Source organism: Ascidia mentula, chromosome 8 (assembly GCF_947561715.1).
Source record: "Ascidia mentula chromosome 8, kaAscMent1.1, whole genome shotgun sequence".
NCBI classification, from domain to species: domain Eukaryota; kingdom Metazoa; phylum Chordata; class Ascidiacea; order Phlebobranchia; family Ascidiidae; genus Ascidia; species Ascidia mentula.
In genome coordinates this window covers 4,381,899-4,403,554 of record NC_138573.1, presented here as the reverse complement: position 1 = coordinate 4,403,554, position 21,656 = coordinate 4,381,899, and the positions used below count along the sequence as shown (strand labels likewise).

General features: G+C 40.8%; 2 protein-coding genes across 3 annotated transcripts; one reads left to right on the top strand and one right to left on the bottom strand.

Moving 5' to 3' along the window:
- The first annotated feature begins 1,882 nt into the window (after positions 1-1,882).
- LOC145911822 (adenylate cyclase type 5-like) lies at positions 1,883-20,337 on the top strand. 2 transcript variants are annotated; one of them, XM_082999258.1, is made up of 27 exons: positions 1,883-2,128; positions 9,015-9,104; positions 9,723-9,812; positions 10,585-10,900; positions 11,090-11,247; positions 11,401-11,489; positions 11,770-11,885; positions 12,197-12,359; positions 13,093-13,242; positions 13,569-13,693; positions 13,760-13,871; positions 13,941-14,068; positions 14,321-14,482; positions 14,709-14,853; positions 15,051-15,196; positions 15,276-15,441; positions 15,864-15,961; positions 16,095-16,176; positions 16,329-16,433; positions 16,579-16,746; positions 17,011-17,186; positions 17,305-17,440; positions 17,759-17,868; positions 18,141-18,297; positions 18,527-18,731; positions 18,840-18,964; positions 19,061-20,337. In XM_082999258.1, exons 1-27 carry the CDS (start codon positions 2,083-2,085, stop codon positions 19,199-19,201), a joined length of 3,705 nt encoding a protein of 1,234 aa, XP_082855384.1. In that variant the 5' UTR covers positions 1,883-2,082; the 3' UTR covers positions 19,202-20,337. The 2 variants fall into 2 exon arrangements, with proteins under 2 accessions (XP_082855384.1, XP_082855386.1); XM_082999260.1 differs by lacking the exon at positions 1,883-2,128 and adding an exon at positions 7,737-7,771.
- Positions 20,338-20,348: 11 nt separating this feature from the next.
- LOC145911823 (ribonuclease P protein subunit p29-like) lies at positions 20,349-21,115 on the bottom strand. Its single transcript, XM_082999261.1, has one exon. It carries the CDS (start codon positions 21,096-21,098, stop codon positions 20,499-20,501), a length of 600 nt encoding a protein of 199 aa, XP_082855387.1. The 5' UTR covers positions 21,099-21,115; the 3' UTR covers positions 20,349-20,498.
- Between the last annotated feature and the right edge of the window lie 541 nt (positions 21,116-21,656).

Genomic DNA, 21,656 nt, shown 5'->3' with positions numbered 1-21,656 from the left:
ATGTCAAATACGTGGGCGCCAGTTACTAAATGGACTGGCCCTTGTTGTTCGGCACCCGCATAAGGACGAGGTTATTAATAATTGTTGAACACTTTTAACTTTTAGTCAAAAAATATCGCAACGACATAATCTATGTGCTTGCGGCGACGGTTTTTAGATCCAATCGCCGACGTAGAATATAGAAGTTGTAAATTTTCCATGTCGTCGATGTCGTTCCCTTTAAAGGTCATTGATTTGCGGAGGACCCAGTGGGAAAAAACTGTCTCTTTCGAGGAGCATTTTCAGCACAGTGATGTACGAAAACCGAGTGGCTTTAACCAGTCTATATTAATAATTCAAGCGCTTTGGGGACATATCCGCTTTGCTACCTGCTTTTGTTCGTTGCAATGCGATTTGCACTCGTTTGGTCGCTTGTTAGGCGCGTACCGTTGCCGTTGCTCTCAGTCAGTGTCGTTTGGGCGATGTCGGCTCTTCCATCAGGGTTAGCGACATATGCTCGTTTGTTATTCAGCTTCGTCGAGCTGTCACATCATCGACGTCGTCCATTGATTGGTTTCGCAACAACAGCTATACAAAACAAAAACCTGCACGGCGCCTCTCGTTTCTTGTCACTAGAGGTCTATTGCGTGTGGAGTTGAGTAATTGGTAAACTGCTGCATTATTTATACCGCATTCAATCCACTCGGTATAGTTAGCATGGTGTTAAGCGGCCATTAGAGTCCTCGTGTCAGCCTTCTACGATTTTTGCATTTTCGTTATTGTCGAACTAATCATCATTCCGGTTACAACGAAGAAATATTTTTTAAATCGGTCTTTAAGATAAGCTGATGGTGAGGGGAAGCTCTCCAGGTGAAAGTTTTTGATTAGCGAAAACAAAAAATATGCAATATTGCAGGTGTTTTAATTGTTTGATCATACGTCGATAAAACGTTTGCAATTTACAAATTATTGCAGATTGTCGCAAGAGGAATGTTTCATTGGTTAATTTGAGCACGTTATTATGGGCACAATATCAATATAACAGCCCAGGCCAGTCCCACTGCGCAGGTCCTTGTCTTTCATCCCAGTATTGAAATTTGGCGCGCAGCCCGCTTGCTATCCCCTTATCTCGTATGCTGACGAAAACGTGTTCGCTTCCTGGAATTACATGCAATTTGCATTAAACCTTCGCATACCAATCACATGCTTCAGTAGTGCTTCTCTGCTAATCAGTCGGTCTTTGAATGCTACGGTTATTTTTGTACATGGTATTGGATCCAGTGCAGGATGGAGGGAACGAGTTATATCGTTTAGACGTCCTGTGTGTTTTGGTTGCAGTTTTTTGGCAGCCCCAATTCATTTAACACATGAAAACAACTGTGACTCAGGCAATGTTGTTGGTGTTTCATTTTAAGATTTTTAAGCACGCTGAGCAAATGTAATATACCGTGGAGTTACAGCTCATGAAGAAGCGCATTAGGCTGAAATAGTGTTGTTTTATCGGCTTAGAGTTGGGAAAGGACCTTCTGCGATACAGATAACCGAAAAACGTACAAAAATACTAAATAATTCACTTAATGATTCGAGGAAGTTTAGCCAGGAACGTTGTCGCCTTCAACTCTCAAACCGGGTGCGGAATTTTTACGATTGCTTGCTTTGTTTAGAAGGAATTTGTGGGGAGTTGGGTACAAATATAGACAGGCGATGATAAAATGTGCCTGGCATCCACATTAGTTTTATTGCCAGAACAAAGTTATTCGAGCTATTCGCAATTTATACATTTGTTGCCCATTTAACACGGTTACGGCTGGCGCAACGATGTAAAATATTTATCTCAATATGTGCTTGCTTTGCGCATTACGTTATATGTTTTTACCCAACATATGTCCTTTATTTCAGGATATATAGATTAGGCCTTACTAATATACGAATACTGAACTGCTGCCGAGCCCCACTGACCGATGCAGATCCATATCTTACGTCAGCCAATATCACCTTAACCTCCAAGACGAATCGACCTGAAAAGATTTTATTGGCCCCGTTACGGTGTCACATAATCGCTGACAAAGACAAACCAACATTTAAGTGGAATCTGCTTGGGAAATGAAGACGCAAGCCACTGTGGACAATCGCCATGAAGAATCAAAATGTAAGTGGCGTTTTTGTACACTAAATGGTAGCATAGCGAACTCGGCAGTTTGGTGTACCCAATCTTGGGTGTTTTTGCGGCCATGGGGCGCTTATTATGTGATTTTCTGCTACAAGGAAACATCCTTGAACTGATCTCAAGTCTTCGTACTGTTTTGGCCAAAAGTTACAGCTCTTTTTTTTTCTTTTAGGAATACAGTTGTATATATTTCATTGTATACAATGACATACAAGCCGGCTGAAACACATTATCAAATTTTGGTGTGACAAATGTTTCATCCCTGTTTTGTTGCAGTTTTTTGTCTCGATTATGACAACGAAATTAAAACAACACTTCAAAATTTTGAAGTATTTCGTGATTATAAAAATATTGCGGCGAATTATTGCGACGAGTTACCCTTTAAATACAAGCCACCCACTGTTTTTTTTATCGAAACGGCATTGTAGCTTCGATTGCATTTTTTTAAAAAAGGTATTTTGTCACAAGACCTCTTGTTTCTATATCGAACCACAGTAACCTATATCACAACCCATATTTTCCTATCATTTCTCCCGAACCGTAAAAGTTGTCGCGTGAATGCTTCCTATACATTCAAAATACTATGTTTCTATGCAACCGCGACACTATATGTGTTTCGGTAATTGCGACCAACTCGCCTTATGTGGGTTACGCACAACTTCTGTGCAAAAACCCGGAACGAATTTTGCAAAGCATTCTAACGTTTGACTCATTATTATTGGTGTGTAGGATTATATCAAACCATCGATTTTTCCGCTTAACTGCGGTAATACGCCTTCCCATCCCAAAGTAAAGTTGATGCTGCTGTGATAGGGAAACGAATTATAACTGCAAACCATGGAGTAGTCCGTGAACAAAAATCCATAAAGCCCCACTCCCACTGGTGGCACAGATTCACATTGTCCCGTGATTTTGTGTATTCACTTTTTCGGTTCATCCGACCTGTTCCTGGATCGATAAACGTTCCAATTAGGAAAGAGGGCCGGCAGAATGCTTCTCCATAATAAGCGCCTTGCTTCTCCGTGGCGGTTTTTCGAGACCTGCCGATGTGGAAGAGGCGCCCGAGAGGATTGTGCCTTCTTCTCTTCCTCGCTTTCCGAGGATGATGAAGCATTTCTGGTCTTTTGTCATCCCATCATTGATTAGATATTTAGCACGAAGGGGAGCGGCCGCGTCGTGATTGCTAGCGACCGGTCTCGAAACACCGCCTGACGCGCGAAATTAGAGGCTCGATCGTCTATAATTGGCTGTTCTGCGTGCTAGAGTCCCGAAGAATGAAAGCGTGGGCTTCCTGCCTCTGTAGCCGACGGCTCCCTCATCGACGATAGTAATTGGCCACTCGCGATCCGGATTAACGCCAACTGGTTCGAGAGCTGTAGCGTTGTTAATCTATAGTCAAAATCGATTCTAGGTGTTTCAGTCATCCGTGGCCATGGGATGGCCAGTATTGTGAAGATGTTTATTTTTATCAAATATCGTTTGCCAGTGCATAAGTGTGAGTCGTGACCGGTCACAATTGCCGTGACCGGTCACAAAAGAAACGTTGATAAACAACTGAACCAACTTTGTATAGGAAAGTAAGATGGGGCAAAAAACGTAATGTTCGATGCTACAAGCAGCACACCGGATTGTATTTACTAGTAAAGGTTTGGATACTTCAAGTGGTCGCGACAAAAAACGGCAGATTTATCAAAGGCAGAAATCGAAAATGAAGGTTTGATCCATTGACTCCCGGAATCTGCCGCTAAAGGTCGATTTCCGGGAGCGGTCGTTCTTCTTCGCTGTAGAAAACGCATAGGATAAGCGGTGATTGTTGCATAAGGAGCGTCAGTACCATATGCAGAAAAACTGCAATCGATACACTGAAATGTGAAATATTGGGATTTTTCGTTCATACATGATTTACCATATCCTTGTACGTACCCATTGATCTGCAATTACCGCCAACAAATCACAACTTAAATGGCATTTATTGCACGTTTAGGAATTGAACATGCGAAGCCACGTAAGCACCATGACCAGGTATTATGACAATGTGTTTGCAGTTCAAGTGTCAGGGAAATGATTAGTAGGCTCTTGGTATTCAGCATTATTAAACCTTGTGAAATACGACCTTTTTTGTTTCTCGCCTTCGCTGTCGCATTTGTGCAGACAGACAGCTGCGGCGGCTGGCTGAGCAACGACAGTTCCGCGCAGTACGTTGAAGTTTTCAATGTTAAAAATAGATCGAGATTATCCATCGACAAATAAACAAGGCAAGTGTTGATGTCGCCTGTGCCAAGTAAAATGTCTCGGCCAGTACATGAGTCTCGGAATGCAAGTCAGCAGTAGACCAATAAATACTGTCCTTAAGCATTGTGGTGGACTGCAAGTGCTATATTTGGGGTCAGTACTGGTTTTCAGTCAAAGGTTATCGCGAAGCCGCTTCTCGCTGGCAACGCCACGCAGTGTGTCAGACTTGTCAAGCGGTGACTAATCATCAGCGCCTGTCGAAACGACGAGAAGATCTGATGTGGCAAGCTGATCGACCGTATTTCGCAGCAACAGCAGCACCAGCAGCCGGCTTTGCCTTATCACCGGCCAGTAATGTATCTTGGCAGGCAAAACGGTTTCGCGGAATCGCCGGCCGGCACCAGTGGCCTTGCACGAAATGTGGATTGGTCCGTCGTCGTATCGCCGTGTTCGTGAGGGCAGATAGAGGCGATTAGCGGGAGATTCGGGATCTGCAAATGTTTAAATGTAGATCCGTGACTATAAAAACATCAGATGAAACCCGCACGTGGAGTAGTTGCTGGGAGTGCACAGACTAATATACAGGCAGCATTCGTATAATGGATACGTACGTTTCCTTTGGGACATTGTGTTGGAGATTCTGTATGTTTTTACTTCTTTTGTTAGCTTTAGAGAAGCGGAAGACATGACAGATGTTAGCAAACATCTTTACACAAACCGTTGTGTTGTTAATATGCAATTTGTTGCGCAATGCAGTAAAACCTCGTGTGTTAACAACAAAATCGCCGCTGACTGTTGGTATGTTTTGATAAAAACGACTGTCACATGTTTTAGAAAACAGCAATTGCAAACTATGATGGACTAGAAAAATGAGACACAATTTTCTCACGTTTTGGGCCGTAAACTTCCAAGGAGTGTGTTCGAATATCGTTTCGGTAAACAGATTCTCTGCATCTTTTTTGCATTGTTGGCTAAATAAAGATAAACATTCCTCTGTATTATTGCGGCAGAGCTATTTTCGTCTGCGCCAGGCCCTCAGAGAGCTTTTCGTGGCCCAACCAGATGTTTATCAAACGTGTTAAACCGGCAGCGTTTACTATCGGGTTTGTAAACACAATAAACTGAATCTTGTCTAGAATGCCTGTTGTCGAATACTTGTGACGCGATTTGTTTGGCAACACCACGTATTTTCACAGCTAATCGCCTTCGTGGTCTCCTGTGGGTTGCAGCTTGCTAATTACGACTTAACCGCTACAGAATGCCTTGTTGCCACAACACACTTGGCCTGGGTCATGAAAAGGCGTCCGCAATTGCTTGTTGGCACTGTGTCAGTTGGGAATAACAGGTGGAATGTATCGATCGCGCATATTGGTTTTGCAAACGGTTTGAATGTTGATTGGGCATCGTCTTAATGCCACCCTCACGCATGGGATTACATTCCTGTTTGTGCGATTTCACGGGACAATAAACAATTTTTAAATCTGTATTACTGTAGATTGGCCTGTGTGACACAGGGTTTTGTAAACCGAAATGCTGAACGACTGTCCTGTGAATTAAAAAGTATACGATTGCGTCAACATATCATGATGTAATACGGTTCAGGAAAGAATGTGATTTTCGCGCATAACCATTAATCTGTTAGTCAGATGGCTATATAGTCAAACAAGCGTTGATCATCAAGTCACATCAGCTGACGGGATATTTTTAAATGCAACCAATATATTGTTTTTGTGGCATAAAAGCGTCGAGGCTGAAAAAGAGCCTTTGGGACTCGCGACACGCGAGCTATAATTGCGACGCGCGCTTGGAAGTCAAGTACAAGCGAAAGAAACGCGCCGCCCATTCAACTAGGATTACATAGGCAGTGACCAAGACCAATGCGGTCATCAACATGATTGCCGACCCGACTAACCTGTGATCGCCCATTTAAGATCTCTTCTCACGTTCCTAGCTTTTCATTAGCTTCGTGGAAATCCGCATGGCCCGGCGAATTGCTTCCGCCTCATCTCGTCTCGTTTCAAAAATGTTCTCCTTGCTACGGGCTAGGGTATGGTTTTAAGGAGAACAGGTGATACACATTGTTTTTCCGATTGGTTTTTAAATAGGCGTATCGCCGTTAAAATAGCCATATCGTTAGTGTCATTTTGGCCTTCGAGTTTATTTAAAGTGCCCAATGTTTTGCGTGTACTCGTCATGCATCTACACAAGAAAACATGATAATCCGTAATACCGGGAACTCACTAAAACTTTGTCTTTTACGAAATGTTCGTTGTTGTATGCAAATTCAAAACCGCCCAAGGTAGACGATTCTGGGCGTGAAAGATTGCTATGTCTGAAAACTGCCGTTATATGCATTAATAAGTGCAGTTATCTGAAACTCAATGGAGTTTTCCATTACTATTTAGACTTTTTTCTACAATCATACAAGCTCCTGTTGAAGGTAATTTTAAGTTTTGGCCGCTGTCATGTTAGATAAAATTAATTGCTGACAATAAGTAGTTGGGTAAGAAAGAGTTACAGATGCCTCGGTGGTTCCAAACCATAAGTTACATTCCATCAAATTGTTACACTTCGGTTTCTTCTCATGTCTCCTCCCGCTTCCGCATTGCAAAGCAGGCAAGTTGTATTTACGCGTGGTAGCGGACAAGTTCGTGCCCTTGTCTTACTAATCCCGGCACGAGTTCACAATTTTAACGTCAACCCCGCCCACTTTAACCACCGAGCTTTTGCACCTATTTATATACGGTCCAATCGCTAGGTCTAGTTCAACGTACAAGTCGAAAATTTTTGTTTTCTGTGAAACTTAACGGTGATTTTTGATGTCCATCGGTTAAGTAAATTACCTTCGCAATGTTAGACTGGCTAGTCTTACATTGGTCTCGTCAGTGCCTGTGGGCTCACGCCCTTTACCAACCGATTTTTTTTCAAAAAGGTGGTTGATTGTAATAGAAAAAGATGTTTTGCCTTAATCCTTGTGTTGTTTTGCCCAATTAACTGCAAACTTCACAATTATGTTATTTAGACAGTGTCTTGAGGTAATGAAACCGTTTGTTACCACTTTTATGCAGGATTTATGCCCAACCGACCCGGTCTTACGCGCAAAAATATGTGCATGACATTATGGCTGTTCTGTCTGATCTTATTTTTTGTCCGTTTTGTGACAGGAAACAAGTCTTAAGTGTGTACACGATACAAACATCAGCTGCTAAGCACCATTATATGTGTAACGTATTTTCTTGTAAAACTTTGTGCTAATAAAACCCACCGACTTGTCTTCACATCTGCATCCGTAATGGACAAAAACCTTGACAGTCGGCCATAGAAATCTTATGTGCTCGAATTTGCAGAGCGTCGCCGAAGTGGAGGAAACGAGGCTAGCTGCCAACCATCCAGGTTTAACCCTATACTCTCGTTTGTATGCATGTTATACGTCACTCGTATCGTAATCGCCCCGTGTGTGTCATAGCTGTCACGTGATCTAGCGGTGTGTCAATCGTTGTTATTATTTTTGCTGGAAAGGTAATTCGTCATCGGCCTGCGCCACAAGGCATGTGATTGCTTCTTACCATGTATGCCTTTTTATTGGGGATAGTTTGTTTCGGGAACCTGGCTGAATCACATACACAACAAACGTATGATTGACGTCTCAGCGAGTGCAGTTATGTTATAGGGAAGCACTGAGCTAAAGGGAAGCAGTTTTGTTTCCTACCAACTACAATACACAAAGTGCTGATTGGATTTTCGTAACCTTACGCGACAAATTTGTAATTTCCTCTAAATATTTCCTTCAGCTCCTTTTTTTGATGAAAAAAAGGGGAAAGCTTTACTTGTTTTGTACACAGTGAATGATTTTGTGTGTGTAGGCGTTCTGTCCCAAAATATGCTGCGTATTTTCTAGTGATTTACATATTGTTTGTTTCTATAAGTTTGAAATCATATTGTCGTTGTGAACTCAACATATACGATTCCAAATCTGAATTTGACCGAAATTTGCACATCAGCTGTGTTTAATTTTTCACACAAATCTTATGGGAACGGCTCATTCTTACCCGCGAAATAAGTTCAGTTGCACGACTAAAATGATCAAAGCCCAAGATGAGATTGGGCCGTTATGACGTCACTTATCGAGAGATGCATCGCGTTGTAGATTCATTAAGCCCTAACGGGCGATGGGACGTCTTCCAAATGCCGACAGAGATACAATCGCTGTCGCCTTGTCACCTTTCTTGCAACAAGCAAAACTCCAAGATCTGTCTAAGTAAGACGGGCAGTGTTTTAAGCCCGATCTTTAAACGTCATAACCATGGACCAATACAGTTTTAATCTTGGCATATGAAATCTCATTTATAAGATTCTTTATTTAGACACGCGAGAAACTCTCTGGATTTACGTGGGTTTTGCGATTCGTGTGGACAATGCATGTGACTGGAAGTATTCCTCAAACTTGGCATTAAACTGCGCGAAAACGGATAGTTTAAGTGTGTTCAAACATTTGCCTTGGTGTGTGTTGCAATTACGATATATAATTTTCCACCCAGACACTTCTAAAAAAAGATTTTCAAAAATATTTGATTTTGCGTGTTTTTCTTCGAAGTTTCGCTCGAAAGTCATGACCAATGTGCGTTTCTTTACACAGGCCTCATCCACGGAGAGCACGGCCGGCGAACGGAAATGTCGGGAAACGAGGCACCTTGCTCATCCAAGTTGGAACACAAATTTATTAAAGGTGACGAATATAATAAGCCTCAGGCTCTTAAACATGATCGATGCATATATATATATAGCATTCCTCCTCAAACGCAGCGTTAAAATTTAAAATTCAAAAAGAGAATGGACGCAATTGATCGAAGAGTGGCGACTGAAAATGCCATAGCCCAGGCCTTTTGTGACTTTTTGTCACAGCTGACCCTTGATTTGTCGATTTTCAGTCTGCGCTGTCAGAAATTTCACTCTGATCCAATGATTTAACGCTTTTTTTAAAGGTTTTTTAAAGAATTTTTTCAGTTTACCGTATCTGGATGCAAAGCGGACCAATCTTTGTGTTTGAGTAAAGGTTCTTTGAGTAACAACCGATGGTATTTATATCTGCAAACTCAAACCTGAATACAGAAAATTGCTCGGGAGTTATTTTATTCACAGAGTTATAGTTTGTTTAGTTTTTAGATAAATTTCAATCTAAAAAATCGTGCTTAGTTTCGCATAATGTTGGTATGTGCACGTATTCGAACATTCTTGATATAGCCTTATGGTCGTAAAGAATGTAATACTTGCATTTTAGTTAAATCCCGATCACGAACATGGTAGAAAAATACAAATATTCGAATTGTGCTTTTCTTTTACACAGAAAGCAACTCAGTGAATATCGGCTCCCCTCTGCGTGAAAGAATTCTTCGAAGGTTTCGTCCAAAAATCGATCGACATTCGAGGAACAACTGTAAGTCATTAGTGTGAACATTATCGACACCGCCGCATGTTACTTTGGATCGCACTGATTTTCGTAGCTGGTATATATATAATGGATGTGTGTTTGAGCATTGGGATAGAATACATTCTGCTTTTCAGTTGTGAATAAAAAATTTGCTGTATTTCCGTAGTGTGTACTTTAACTTGAGTACGTTTAAATACAATAAAGGTTTTTTTTAGCCATGGCAACATAAAAATTTTTCGCTGTAGTTTCGAATACGGATTACGAGTATTAGATTTATTTTACAATTAAAGCAATCCAACATCTGGACTTGCGTACATAATTGACGAAATTGCTCGTGACGTAGATGGTGTTCCCACAATTAGGGATGGCGTGACACAACCACCTAAGCTGTGTAGTCCTGCGCTTCCACGAGCAAAATGACACCTTCGTTTGACATGAGATAACCTAACAGAATTTAATTTGACCTTGCAGTCGTATATGGTTAAGGTTATTGCGCCTTGCATAGAAAATTTGGTTTAACCTTCTAAGTTAACGCTTTTAGGGGGGAAATACAAAGGGGAGAGCCTGATAACCTAATGCCTAGTATGGATAACAAATTTAATAAAAACAAACTCAGTTAAGTTGGTTTGAGTTAAGTGAATAAAACAAAGAAACCGTCCTGCGAAATAATGCATGAAGCAGGGGACACTTGTTTTTGTCTGGAACGAAACTTGCGAACGTACTCTTCGCTTTCTTCGACGGTTTAAAAACGCGATCTAATTAAACCTGTTTCCACCAGCTTCGTCACCCATTCAGCTCTCGAACTGTCCCTCGTCAACGTCGGTGACCAACTGTCACGAGAAGAATGGCGTCCAGTTCAAAAGCACCGCGTCGCCCATCAAAACTGTGTCGGTCAACTCGTCTATAGCCAACTCCCCTCACAACCAAAGCCGCAAGGGCAACTTCTCGATACGACAACGATACGGCGATGAGCCCGATGTCAATGTCCCTCCTTCATTTTCATCTATCCCACAGCAGACGGATAACCAGGACGCTGAGGATGGGACGGACGGGGTGGGAACTGACACTAAAACCTTCACCAAGTGCTGCCGCTGGTGAGTTAGAAATGTTAATTTGTATCGCGATCACTGCGGTAGTTGATTAGTAAAGCGACCTTACTGCAGCTTTTTGACTCTTGTCGCAAACAAAGTCGGACGTGTTTGCACCAAAATCAACCAATAGAATGTAATGGAATCCACAGACTTTGTTGTTGGTATAAGTTTTTGCACGTTTTCCTTTGCCAGGATGACGTGTTCGGCGCTACTGCACAAATTCGTCAACGGTGTCCAGTTCGACTCGTCAAGTTTTGAACGTTTGTATCAACGCTATTTCTTCAGATCAAATGTGAACATGCTATCCATACTTCTCTGGCTGCTCATGGCCCTCTGTGCAATTTTGCTGGGTAAGATCATCTAAAACGTGCTTGTTTCCGTCGTATTTTTCTGATACTGTTTTCACTGCCTGTCGTTAACAACCTGCTGTTGTTACTTGGTTGTGTAATTTACCCAAAAAGTCGTGCGAGCACGTTTGGTTATTTTTTGATTTTTATTTTCAGGTTTCCATTATGGCACAGGTCAGAAGTGGGACGATATAGCGTACGGAGTAGTAATTTTAATACTTTTTCTTCTTTGCGTTGGATTACAGGTAACTTTTCTTCTCATATTTTATGGGCGACTCGGTATATCGGAATTAGAAGTCACTTTTGCATTGCAAACATATGTATTAATTCAAAGTGTCAGAATTAAATGTAATACATTTCATCGAGAGAACATGCTTTTTTGTAATACATTTCATCGAGAGAATATACTTTATGTCACTTTCGTTAGTTTTTAAGGTAAAATAAAACCAGTTGGTGTTTGAATCAAAGCAGAAGAACCATGGAAATATTGCAAACGTAAACAGTCAGTTTTATTCTGTTTTTCAGATTACCTTTCTCATGAATCTGCTTTCCCAACACACTCTTTTTCTTCTATCGTACAGTATTCTTGGTGTGGTTGTAACGATCGATTTGGTCACTGTGATTATAGTTGAGCCGTACAGGTAAAAACACATCTGCTTGCTTGGGGGTTACTGCCTGACATTTGAAAGAGCTGTTGTGCCCCTTGGTTGAGTTAAATTTAATATGTTTGATTCAGTCCCGTTTGTCCTAATGCCCTGTTTTGCATCTTTGGGTGACAGAAAGATAATAATCATAATTTGATATTGGTACCATAATGTGTGCTAAACTCTTAAATTCGTATGACATCGAACAGCCTCTTTTTTGCCTTTATTTAACTGTTATTGTTAGTAATTTCTACTTATTTGGTATGTCAAGTAATTCCAAATAAAAAGCTTCATCTTGTATTTCACAGTTCAAGTTACGTCGTTTGGTTGACGCTCTTTTTCATTTACACTTTGTACACGATGATGCCGTTGCAAACCTTCGTGGTGGCGATCGCCTGCTTAATACTGTCGATGGTGCATTTGCTCGTCGCGTATCTGGCAAACCCGGCCAAGCCGCCTTATCCCAACCAGGTATACTCACTAAAAAGATAACATATATGTATGATCATTGTAAACTTGTGTATTTATTTTATAATTCGTATGATTACTGTAAAAAAGTGTTATTTGTCCACCATAAAGTCCTCGATAACACAGCCTACCCTTTGAATAGTCCCGATTTTTTAAGGACAGGGGATTCCAAAATTTTTTGTCAACTTCGGGGAGTCACTTGACAAATGTATATGTACCCCGAAAAAGTGTCGCATTCAGATATATATGTTTTTGTGGGGCTGCACATCACCCATAGTATCGATTGGTTGTGTTTCCGCAAAAGCGTGACTTTGCAGCATTTTGCAAGCAACCGCACTTGGACTTTCCCGTTCCAGCTACTGCGGATCGTACACGCTCACCAAGTTTGCTGCTAAAAATAGCATCGTATTTTAAATACAGACAAGATAAAGCGGGCTTAGCGACGGGGACGGATTAATAATGCATTGTCCTGCGGCTTTGTCTAATGCTTTTGTTCCCTACTTTTTCACCTGCTATCCATGACTTTCTATATGGGTTGTTCGTGAGCTACCTTAGTCATTTTGCACACGGCACACTCTTGAATTGCATTAAGCATGTAATTGCTTGAGCTGCGGTATAGCTAATAAATATTACATTAAAGTTCTAGCTACGGCACGGGTGTTTAATTGTTTTGTTCTTTTAATTCAATAGTTATTCCCCTTGAACGTAAAGCAAATCGTTTCGTGTCCTTCATTAGATCGCGAGCGACGTGTTGTTGTTCTTCTGTACGAACGCGGTGGGTTTGTGCATCAGAATATCGTCTGAGATGGCACAAAGGAAAGCTTTCACCGAGACTCGGGAGTGCATTGAGGCCAGGCTAAACCTTCAAAAGCAAAACCAGCAACAGGTCTGTTGCGCATATTTCTTGTCGCTGATACCGGATCAGTGCGTGTTGCTATCGATTTTCTGTCTTCCGTGAAATGGAAGCTAAATTGGAATGCCCGTTGTATGTTTGGTATTTTGCGTATCGGATGGTTTTGTTTATTTTCATCTTGGCTGTTGTATGATAAAATTTTGATACCAGAAAAAAAAACATAACCATTGCATGCGTATTCAAATTAATCAAAACATGTTTTTTTAATTTAAACCAACATCACGTACAAAAACACAGCATATGTTGGGATACTGCTTTGTTTGAGAAAGATGCCGCTTTAAAGGTTTCATACAATGCAGGAGCGGTTGTTGCTTTCCGTTCTGCCGCGGCACGTTGCCATGGAGATGAAGGGCGACATCGATCAGTCGAAGCCTGAGCACCAACAGTTCCACAAAATCTACATCCAGAAGCACAACAACGTCAGGTAGGTGGTATTGCGTTTGCTGCGTCGCTGCATTACAGCCTTTACCCTTTGTGTTGATTACCTTAGCATTCTGTTTGCTGACATCGAGGGTTTCACGAAGCTCGCCTCGCAGTGCAAAGCTCAGTTTTTGGTCCGGACCTTACATCAGCTCTTCGCTCGCTTCGACAAACTAGCGAGGGTAGGAATAAAGTCCTATAGGAAAGGTGTTGATTATACGACCTCCAATAACTTTTCCCTTACCTTGTAGGACAACAATTGCTTGAGAATAAAGATCCTGGGCGACTGCTATTACTGTGTTTCGGGACTACCCGAACCTCGGCCTGACCATGCACACGCTTGCGTGCAAATGGGCTTGGATATGATCGACACAATATCGTGAGTTTTATCTTTGTGCATAAAAAGCTTTGAAAAGTCAACCTCTTTAGCATAAAATGATGATAATTAGTTTCAAATACTGACGAAAAAGTTTTTTTTCTACCTTTATTCTTAACGCAAATTTTAGCATTTAAATTGTATTATCTTGCGTAATCCAGTTTCAAAGCGCAGTCACAGTTTTCTTATGCAGCAAAGTCATTTAGTCCTATGATAGACGGTTTAGCACAACCTACTTTATTCTCAACCTAACAGGTTGGTTCGTGAGGTCACGGGAATCCCCGAACTGAACATGAGGGTGGGAATTCATACTGGGCGTGTCCACTGCGGTGTGTTGGGGCTCAAGAAATGGCAGTTCGACGTATGGAGCAACGACGTGACGTTGGCCAATCAGATGGAAGCAGGCGGAAAGGCGGGGTAAGTCGTGACTTTTTTTATCCAATTGCCATTGAGCGAATTTATATGCGCCGGTTTATTGGATTTAGAGTTTTTATAACAGCTTTATCATGTGGTTATGAACTTTATAGCGAGGACAAACAACGGGCACGGAGCTCTTTTAAACATTAGGCTGTCAACTATATATTACTCCTCTTCTATACCGTATCTTTTTTGGAATAATGTTTCACATTTTTTCCTTATTCAGGCGTATCCACATCACTGCGGCAACGCTCAAGTATCTTCACGACGATTACGAAGTGGAGCCAGGGTACGGCCAAGACAGGAATGCTTACATCAAAGAGAAGAACATTGAAACCTTTCTCATCGTAAAGCAGAAGCCTCGCGCGAAGGTAAAAATTTGTTTTGTTTAATTAGAATTACTCTAAGCCTTACGTCACGCACACTACGACTTGTGTATAGTTTAAAAACTTCGAAGAACAAAATAGTAACTCCGTTTGAAGCGATCTGTTAATTTGCGACTACTGGGGTCACTTGTCAATACAAAGCGATAGGTAAACGTAAACTCACATGTAAAAAAACTACATAGATTCCAGCACCGGCACCTACGCCCCAAGCTGACCCAACAATCCCTGGTCTGTGTACAAGCAATAGTACACAGAAGGCCGGAGGTCGACTAAGGAAGAACAGAGCCGCCAAAGAAATGAAAATAATGGGATTTGAAGACACCGCCAAGTAAGATAAAAACTAACCACAAAAACCGGCTGTTGTCCTCGTTAAATTCATCCTGGTGACCTGTAAATCGTTGTCACAGAAACCTATCAACCAATCTATTGCGGGAAAATAACGGAAGCCTGTCAGAAGGCGAAGTGAATGATTTTCTTAACCGAGCGATCGACGCGCAGGGACTGGATTTTGGAAAATCCAACACCTTCGATCGGTTATTCAGACCATTCAAAGACAAAAAGATAAAGCAGGAGGTAGGCCTTTGTTGTAGCAGATTATTATTTCATAATTTTTCATGTTATGCTGTCTTCAAATCCAACCAAAGTTATCTTTGTGCATTGTCCTACTGGACAAGTGCTAATAGGACCTCTAATACAATTTTAATTTATTGGCTTTGATTATTGGTAGCCACCATGGCGCCGATATATTTGTGTTCATGAAATATAAACTAATTGTCTTTTTTGGTAGTTTGTTGTTGTTTAATTTAGTTTGGTAAGTTGGACGCAATATAAAGTTTGTACATTTGTAACGGCACAAAACCTATAATTTTACCCAAACTATAAATCTTTGGTGTTTTGGTGAATCAGTGCATGTTTCAGAACATAAAAATCACACACAAAAACTATGTTCGGTCCTGTGCGATGTATTACAGTTACCCTTTATTGTTTTTCACTAGTATGCCCAACAACATGATCGCCACTTTCACCTTTACACGACGTTTGCTGTCTTCATTTACATTCACGTTCTGGCGGTTCAAGTTGTCATGATTCCTTTGTAAGTATTTAAAGTCTTAACGCTTTGAACAGCACTCACTGAAGTTAAATCTTTTGCTAAAGGATAATAATACACAAGAGTAGGACTTGTGTATGGTAGATGTTTAACAAAGTTTGTATCGTTTTGTTTGCAGCATGGGGCTGATGTTTGTGACTTTTATCGGCACAGCTTGCCTTATTCTTCCTCTGGTTATGCTATCGACATTTTGCTACAAGGTAAGACTTGCAAAACAAAACGTTGGTAGAAAAAACGAATAAAGTTGTTTAACGTCGTAATTTTACTCCTATCCTCAGTTAACAACGCAATTCTTTTTCCGAAAACATCTATTTCCATGCAGAAATAAAATGGCCGTTGTATTTTCGCTCAGAAACAAGTGAAGAAATGCGGAAAGACTTGCGTCGACCCGAAGTTGGTGAAGCTTCTCTCCATTGCCATCATCGTACTCATCACCATTATGTCGTTCGGCAACTTGGTAGGCGTCAAAGTAACCAAATGAAGGCATTTCTTTCTTTCTAAATGTTGCCGTATGTTGTTTGTTATTGTGTAAACACCCAATACCAACTGCAAGTCACTCATGTGGAATCACGTAACACAGTGTTGTATTCTTTGCTTCCCAGGCCTTCTACATTCCCGCTAAGAGCCTCCGTGATTGCGCCGCCGTGGTGTTAAATACTACGGAAACCCTATCTTTCGACAACATCACCACAGCACTTAACTTCACGTTGCTGAACCAATACCAACCGAGCCCGTGTGGGGGTCCGAACCCATCCTGTCACTTTCCTCAGGTATTTATTGTTGAGTGTTCATAGTTTGGGTCAAAAACTACGAGTGCTGGCACAAAACTGACAGGTTTGGGGAAAATGTTTAGCCGGAATTGCCATTGTTCTGCGCAGAAAAAAAAATTCATTTGTATAATGCATTTCGCATATTCTGATACCTGACAAAAGGTGTTTTGCTCAGGTTAAAACGTTTGGTTAAATTTTGCTTGATATTAATACAGTTAAAACAGCTACTTACAGCGACGATAAAAACAACTACTATTTTTGCAGTACTTCACTTACTGTCTTCTGCTGGCGATGTTGTCGTGCGCACAATTCCTAGGAACTTCGGCCGTCAGCAAACTAGTATTGCTTCTTGCCCAAGCCCTTACCTACTCAATAATGGTGTTGGGTTTCGGACAAAATCTGTACGACAACGCCGACATTTTAAATCACAGCACTTTCGAGTAAGTCTTCTCGCTTACTATGTGAAAATTGTGAACATGTTTCTAGACTTCAAAGTTGACAAAGTGGAATTTATAAGGTTTGTTGACGAGTAAACACAGCATATATTGCGTATTGTAGTGTAACTCGAGTGACGTGGTTGGTCCCTCTGAAGGTTATGACTCCCATTATTCTCCTTCTCTTTGTGGCCGCCGTTTTCCTTCAAGGTCAACAGGTCGAAATGACGGCGAGAATCGACTTTATGTGGAACCGCCAGGTTGGAGATGCTGCTTCACATTATTTTATTGTTGTTTGTGTTTTCTCTTTTTGGTCGCATGCATTTCAAAGATGCCGTTGGCCTGACCGGCGAATAACCTGACGTTTTTCGAATAAATCCAATTAGGAGCACTTTTGATGGAAAACCCTGTCCCGATTTATTAGTGAAATTTTTTTTTTGTCGCTATCAAGGTTTGCGATGTTGCGTCGCAATTAATTAAAAAGGGCCACATTGAAAGCGGTTACGTACGGGGCATTAACGTAATTGTCGAGTGATGATCCGTATGGTTTGAGTAATTCCGTGTTTAATTTATCCAAGGCGGCAGAGGAGCGAGAGGAGATGCAAAAGAAGCAAGCCTACAATAGGAAGTTGCTTCACAACATCTTGCCCGTGGATGTCGCGAAATATTTTCTTGAAAAAGATAACAAGTAAGCGGGAAATAACCACTGTATCTCCTTTTTTGCGTGCTGGGCAATCAGAGCCTATATGAGATATCGAAGGTATTAAACCTGAGAGTTTCAGCAAAAGGTTTTGCGTTAATTCGAACTGTGTTAATTGAGAGCAAACTAGCAACACCGGTCCAAACAGCATTAAATAGGCCATGTGGCAATTGAAATTATTATCTGTTCTTTAAACCATGTTTCCAGTTCATGTTTTCGTTCAAGGACAGGCAAAATAACCTGCGTTTTACCTCTAATAGGAACAGCGATGAACTCTACTGCCAGTCTTGTGAGTGCGTTGCGGTGATGTTCGCCACAATCGTCAATTTTTCTGAATTCTACATCGAGCTTGAGAGCAACAATGAGGGGGTGGAGTGCCTTCGTTTGCTCAATGAAATTATTGCCGATTTTGATAATGTTAGTTTTGTTCTTTTTTCTTGTTGTCTATTCCTGAATCTATCTGCATAAAATCCAATACTAAAGTCCTTAAACGGTAAAATGTTTTGATTAATTCATTAAGTTAACTCCTTCAATGCCATTTTTTAACTTCTGAAACCTAATATATCCTGCACATAATACACAAACTACGTCCGATACTTTTGTGCAGTTGGGGAGCAATAATTTTACACCTATTTTCCATTTTCAGATAATCAGCGAAGAACAATTCTATCAGCTTGAGAAGATCAAAAACATGGGCAGCACCTACATGGTGGCTTCCGGCCTCAACGACCACACGTACGACAAGGACAACATGACACACATCACCGCGCTTGCCACCTTCGCCATGCGGCTGCAGGATCAGCTCTCATACGTCAACCAACATTCCTTCAACAACTTTTCCTTTAGAATCGGTAAGTGGGTGGTGACGATATAGAAATTGCAACATTTTTTTGTGACTGGAAAGACTTATTCTTCATAACCTTCACGACTGCTTAAAGCTCACTTCGATGTTAATTTAGGTCTGAATATGGGGCCTGTTGTGGCTGGTGTGATCGGCGCCCGAAAACCCCAATACGACATTTGGGGAAACACCGTAAATGTAGCCAGTCGGATGGACAGTACTGGTATAGAGGACAAAATACAGGTAAGTTTTGCAGTTTTTCTGTTATTGGTCCATTATATTTTTTATTGCTGTTTTCATGCCGAACTCAGTTACATATTTTAAACCGAAAATCTGTAGGTTCCAGAAGAAATGTACAAACTACTCAAGGAGAAGGGCTTCGACCTTGTGCCGCGTGGTCACGTGAAGGTTAAGGGCAAGGGGGAAATGATGACGTACTTCCTCGAGGGTCCTCGACCACACGCGGAACCCAAGAGCTGATATCACTCTGGGTTTAAGGCGATTTGCATCAAGATTTATTTCTGGATCGTTCTCTTGCCATTCGGCAGAAAAAGCAGGCTTCAAGAGGAGGTTACGAATGGTTTGTTACGTCAACATAGCATCCACTGTGACGTACTGTGATTTGATTGGAGGTCTCATCTCCATTGTACGCTTTACCAATCGAAAAAACGTATCACTATGTGACTTTCACGTAAATCAGCTGTTTGCAATGGAGTTTTTGGTGTTATCCACAGTCACGCCATATACGCAGTGCTATCCACAACAACTCACTGTCTAAAATTTTCGGTGGTTGAAAAACTAATACTATTTCGAATGCGCGAATCTTGTCCAAGTGCTTGACAAAAAAGGTGCTGCCGGGCTCATGTATAAATGGGTCTTTGCCGAATGTCCAACCGCAACTATTTCTTGTTTTAAGTCCATTCTCTATTTCTGTTTCCGCAAACTGTGTTCCAAATTTTAACAGTTTATTCCTGTTTTATTTGCTGTTATCATTTTTCTAATCGATTGGAAACGTTTGAGCCTGTTTACATCGAGGAAAATACTTTTTATTAAACGAAAATTTATTCTATCGATCATCGTGCTTTCCTTATTTTCTTCCTCTGTTTTTTGAATAAACTTGGTTTAATTATTGCGTCTTGGTAACTGCACGATCTTCATCAAACACGTCTTGTCATGTATGCAGTTAAAACAACCCACTTGTTCCTCTGTTATGATCAACATCGGTCATACTCGCGTCCCATTCTATTCACAAACCTGTAAGACCGATATCCCACCTTATTCAATAAACTTGCTTGTGACGACTACTTTGTACTCTATTCCCACTGTTGCAAAAATCGGCGATGCTTTTCTTGTTCTACATTTGTGCGTGAAATAGCGACAGATGATGTTTTCTTTCTACCTTCCTTTGACAAGTTCCACGCTCGTGACGTCACATGTATTGCCCTCGACATGTGATCGTCAGAAATATTGCTCTCTCGCGACATCATGTGGTCGTACATTTTAAGGACGTACTATCATCGACTTTTGCCATTGACACTATGGAATTACTCTTTGTGATGTCGTACAACTACACGATAATTTTGGTTTCCTTATTTTTTCGTTCAATAAATACACCTATACTGGTCTGGGCATTGGTTGGAGCTAACAGCAGTAGGATTTGGTTGTATTTCAACGCAGCATATCTTGGTTGTACAACTTATGTTGGTGTCCTAAAACAAGTTATGAAACAGCACTATGAAAGAGGTACTGCTAATACAAAAAAGGCAAAATTTACTGCTCAAACAAGATTCATTTTAGGAATGTAGTTTTTAAATTTCTTAGTTAATCGAAAAGCAGGGCGCAAGCAAAATTGATCACCAAACAATGTAATTCGAAGTCCATCGTTTTCAATTTCAAAAATTGTGTTTGCCTTGGGAATTTGCACAACCTTGTCTGATCTGGTAACCAGCTGGAACATGTTTTTCGATTCAGTTAACACCGTCCCAAATATTCCCTCATTAGACTTACACTTTGCTCGTACAACTTTTAAATCAGCCCCATGAAAATCTGCTTTGAGCAACAGTTCCTGCACCACCTTGAAGTCATGTTTGCTCTTATCATTTGGCAGTAATTCTTTCATGTAACCCCTCCACAACTCACGAAGCGTAGCAAAGTCCTCATACTTGCAGTTATGTAGTTTGGTTGGTCTGGTTGGCACAACCTTCCTGTTTTTTCTTCTGGATTTCCTTTTGTTTTTTAAGTAATCACCACTGGACTCAGCTCTTAGCATGATAGGCTTAACTCTTAACATTTTAAGAGTCTTTTCCATTCTTTTATCTGAGTAATCTGGAATAGCTTTTTGTAAAAAACCTTCCACAAAACTTGAATCTTTATCCATTTTTCACATGTAATATTGCTAGCTGTCAATAGACAAAACAACACAAATGATGAAAAACAAAGGTTTGATTCTAATCCAGATAACAATTAGACCAAGTAATCAACTGAAATTAGCCTACCCCACAAAAAAGCCTGTATATTTTTCTGGATTTTACCTTGCATTGCATAATTGTTTGCAAAAACAGAAACATAAGTGGCGTCTCAGCAACACTAAGTCACAAAGGCAAGTGTTTAAAAACAAAATAGTTGATGATATAAAATAATATAGGGCCATTCTGGCATAATTTTTTTCTTTTCCTTCAAAAGGAAACTATTTTTTTTATCGACTGCTTTCATCGATGGGATCTCATGGTTATTGAGAGTATATTTTAGGTCAAATTGACAAGAGTTTAGAAACAAATTTAAAAATTGGTTTGTGAGAAGAATTCAGTCAGTGGCTTCGAACGTAAAACTTAACGTTACAATAGTAAAATTACGTCAAGGTGATAAGCTTTCTTCGGAGATGTACAACAATGATTCGTTTTTAGGGCACAAATCAAATTCACATTTATTGAAATAA

Bases quoted from the DNA above. Each gene is read 5' to 3' on its own strand.
- LOC145911823 (XM_082999261.1), bottom strand. From the start codon at position 21,098: ATGGATAAAGATTCAAGTTTTGTGGAAGGTTTTTTACAAAAAGCTATT.
- LOC145911822 (XM_082999258.1), top strand. From the start codon at position 2,083: ATGAAGACGCAAGCCACTGTGGACAATCGCCATGAAGAATCAAAAT. The intron at 2,129-9,014 runs GTAAGTGGCGTT...TTCTTTACACAG, and splicing joins TCGCCATGAAGAATCAAAAT to GCCTCATCCACGGAGAGCAC. The intron at 14,069-14,320 runs GTGAGTTTTATC...TCAACCTAACAG, and splicing joins GATATGATCGACACAATATC to GTTGGTTCGTGAGGTCACGG.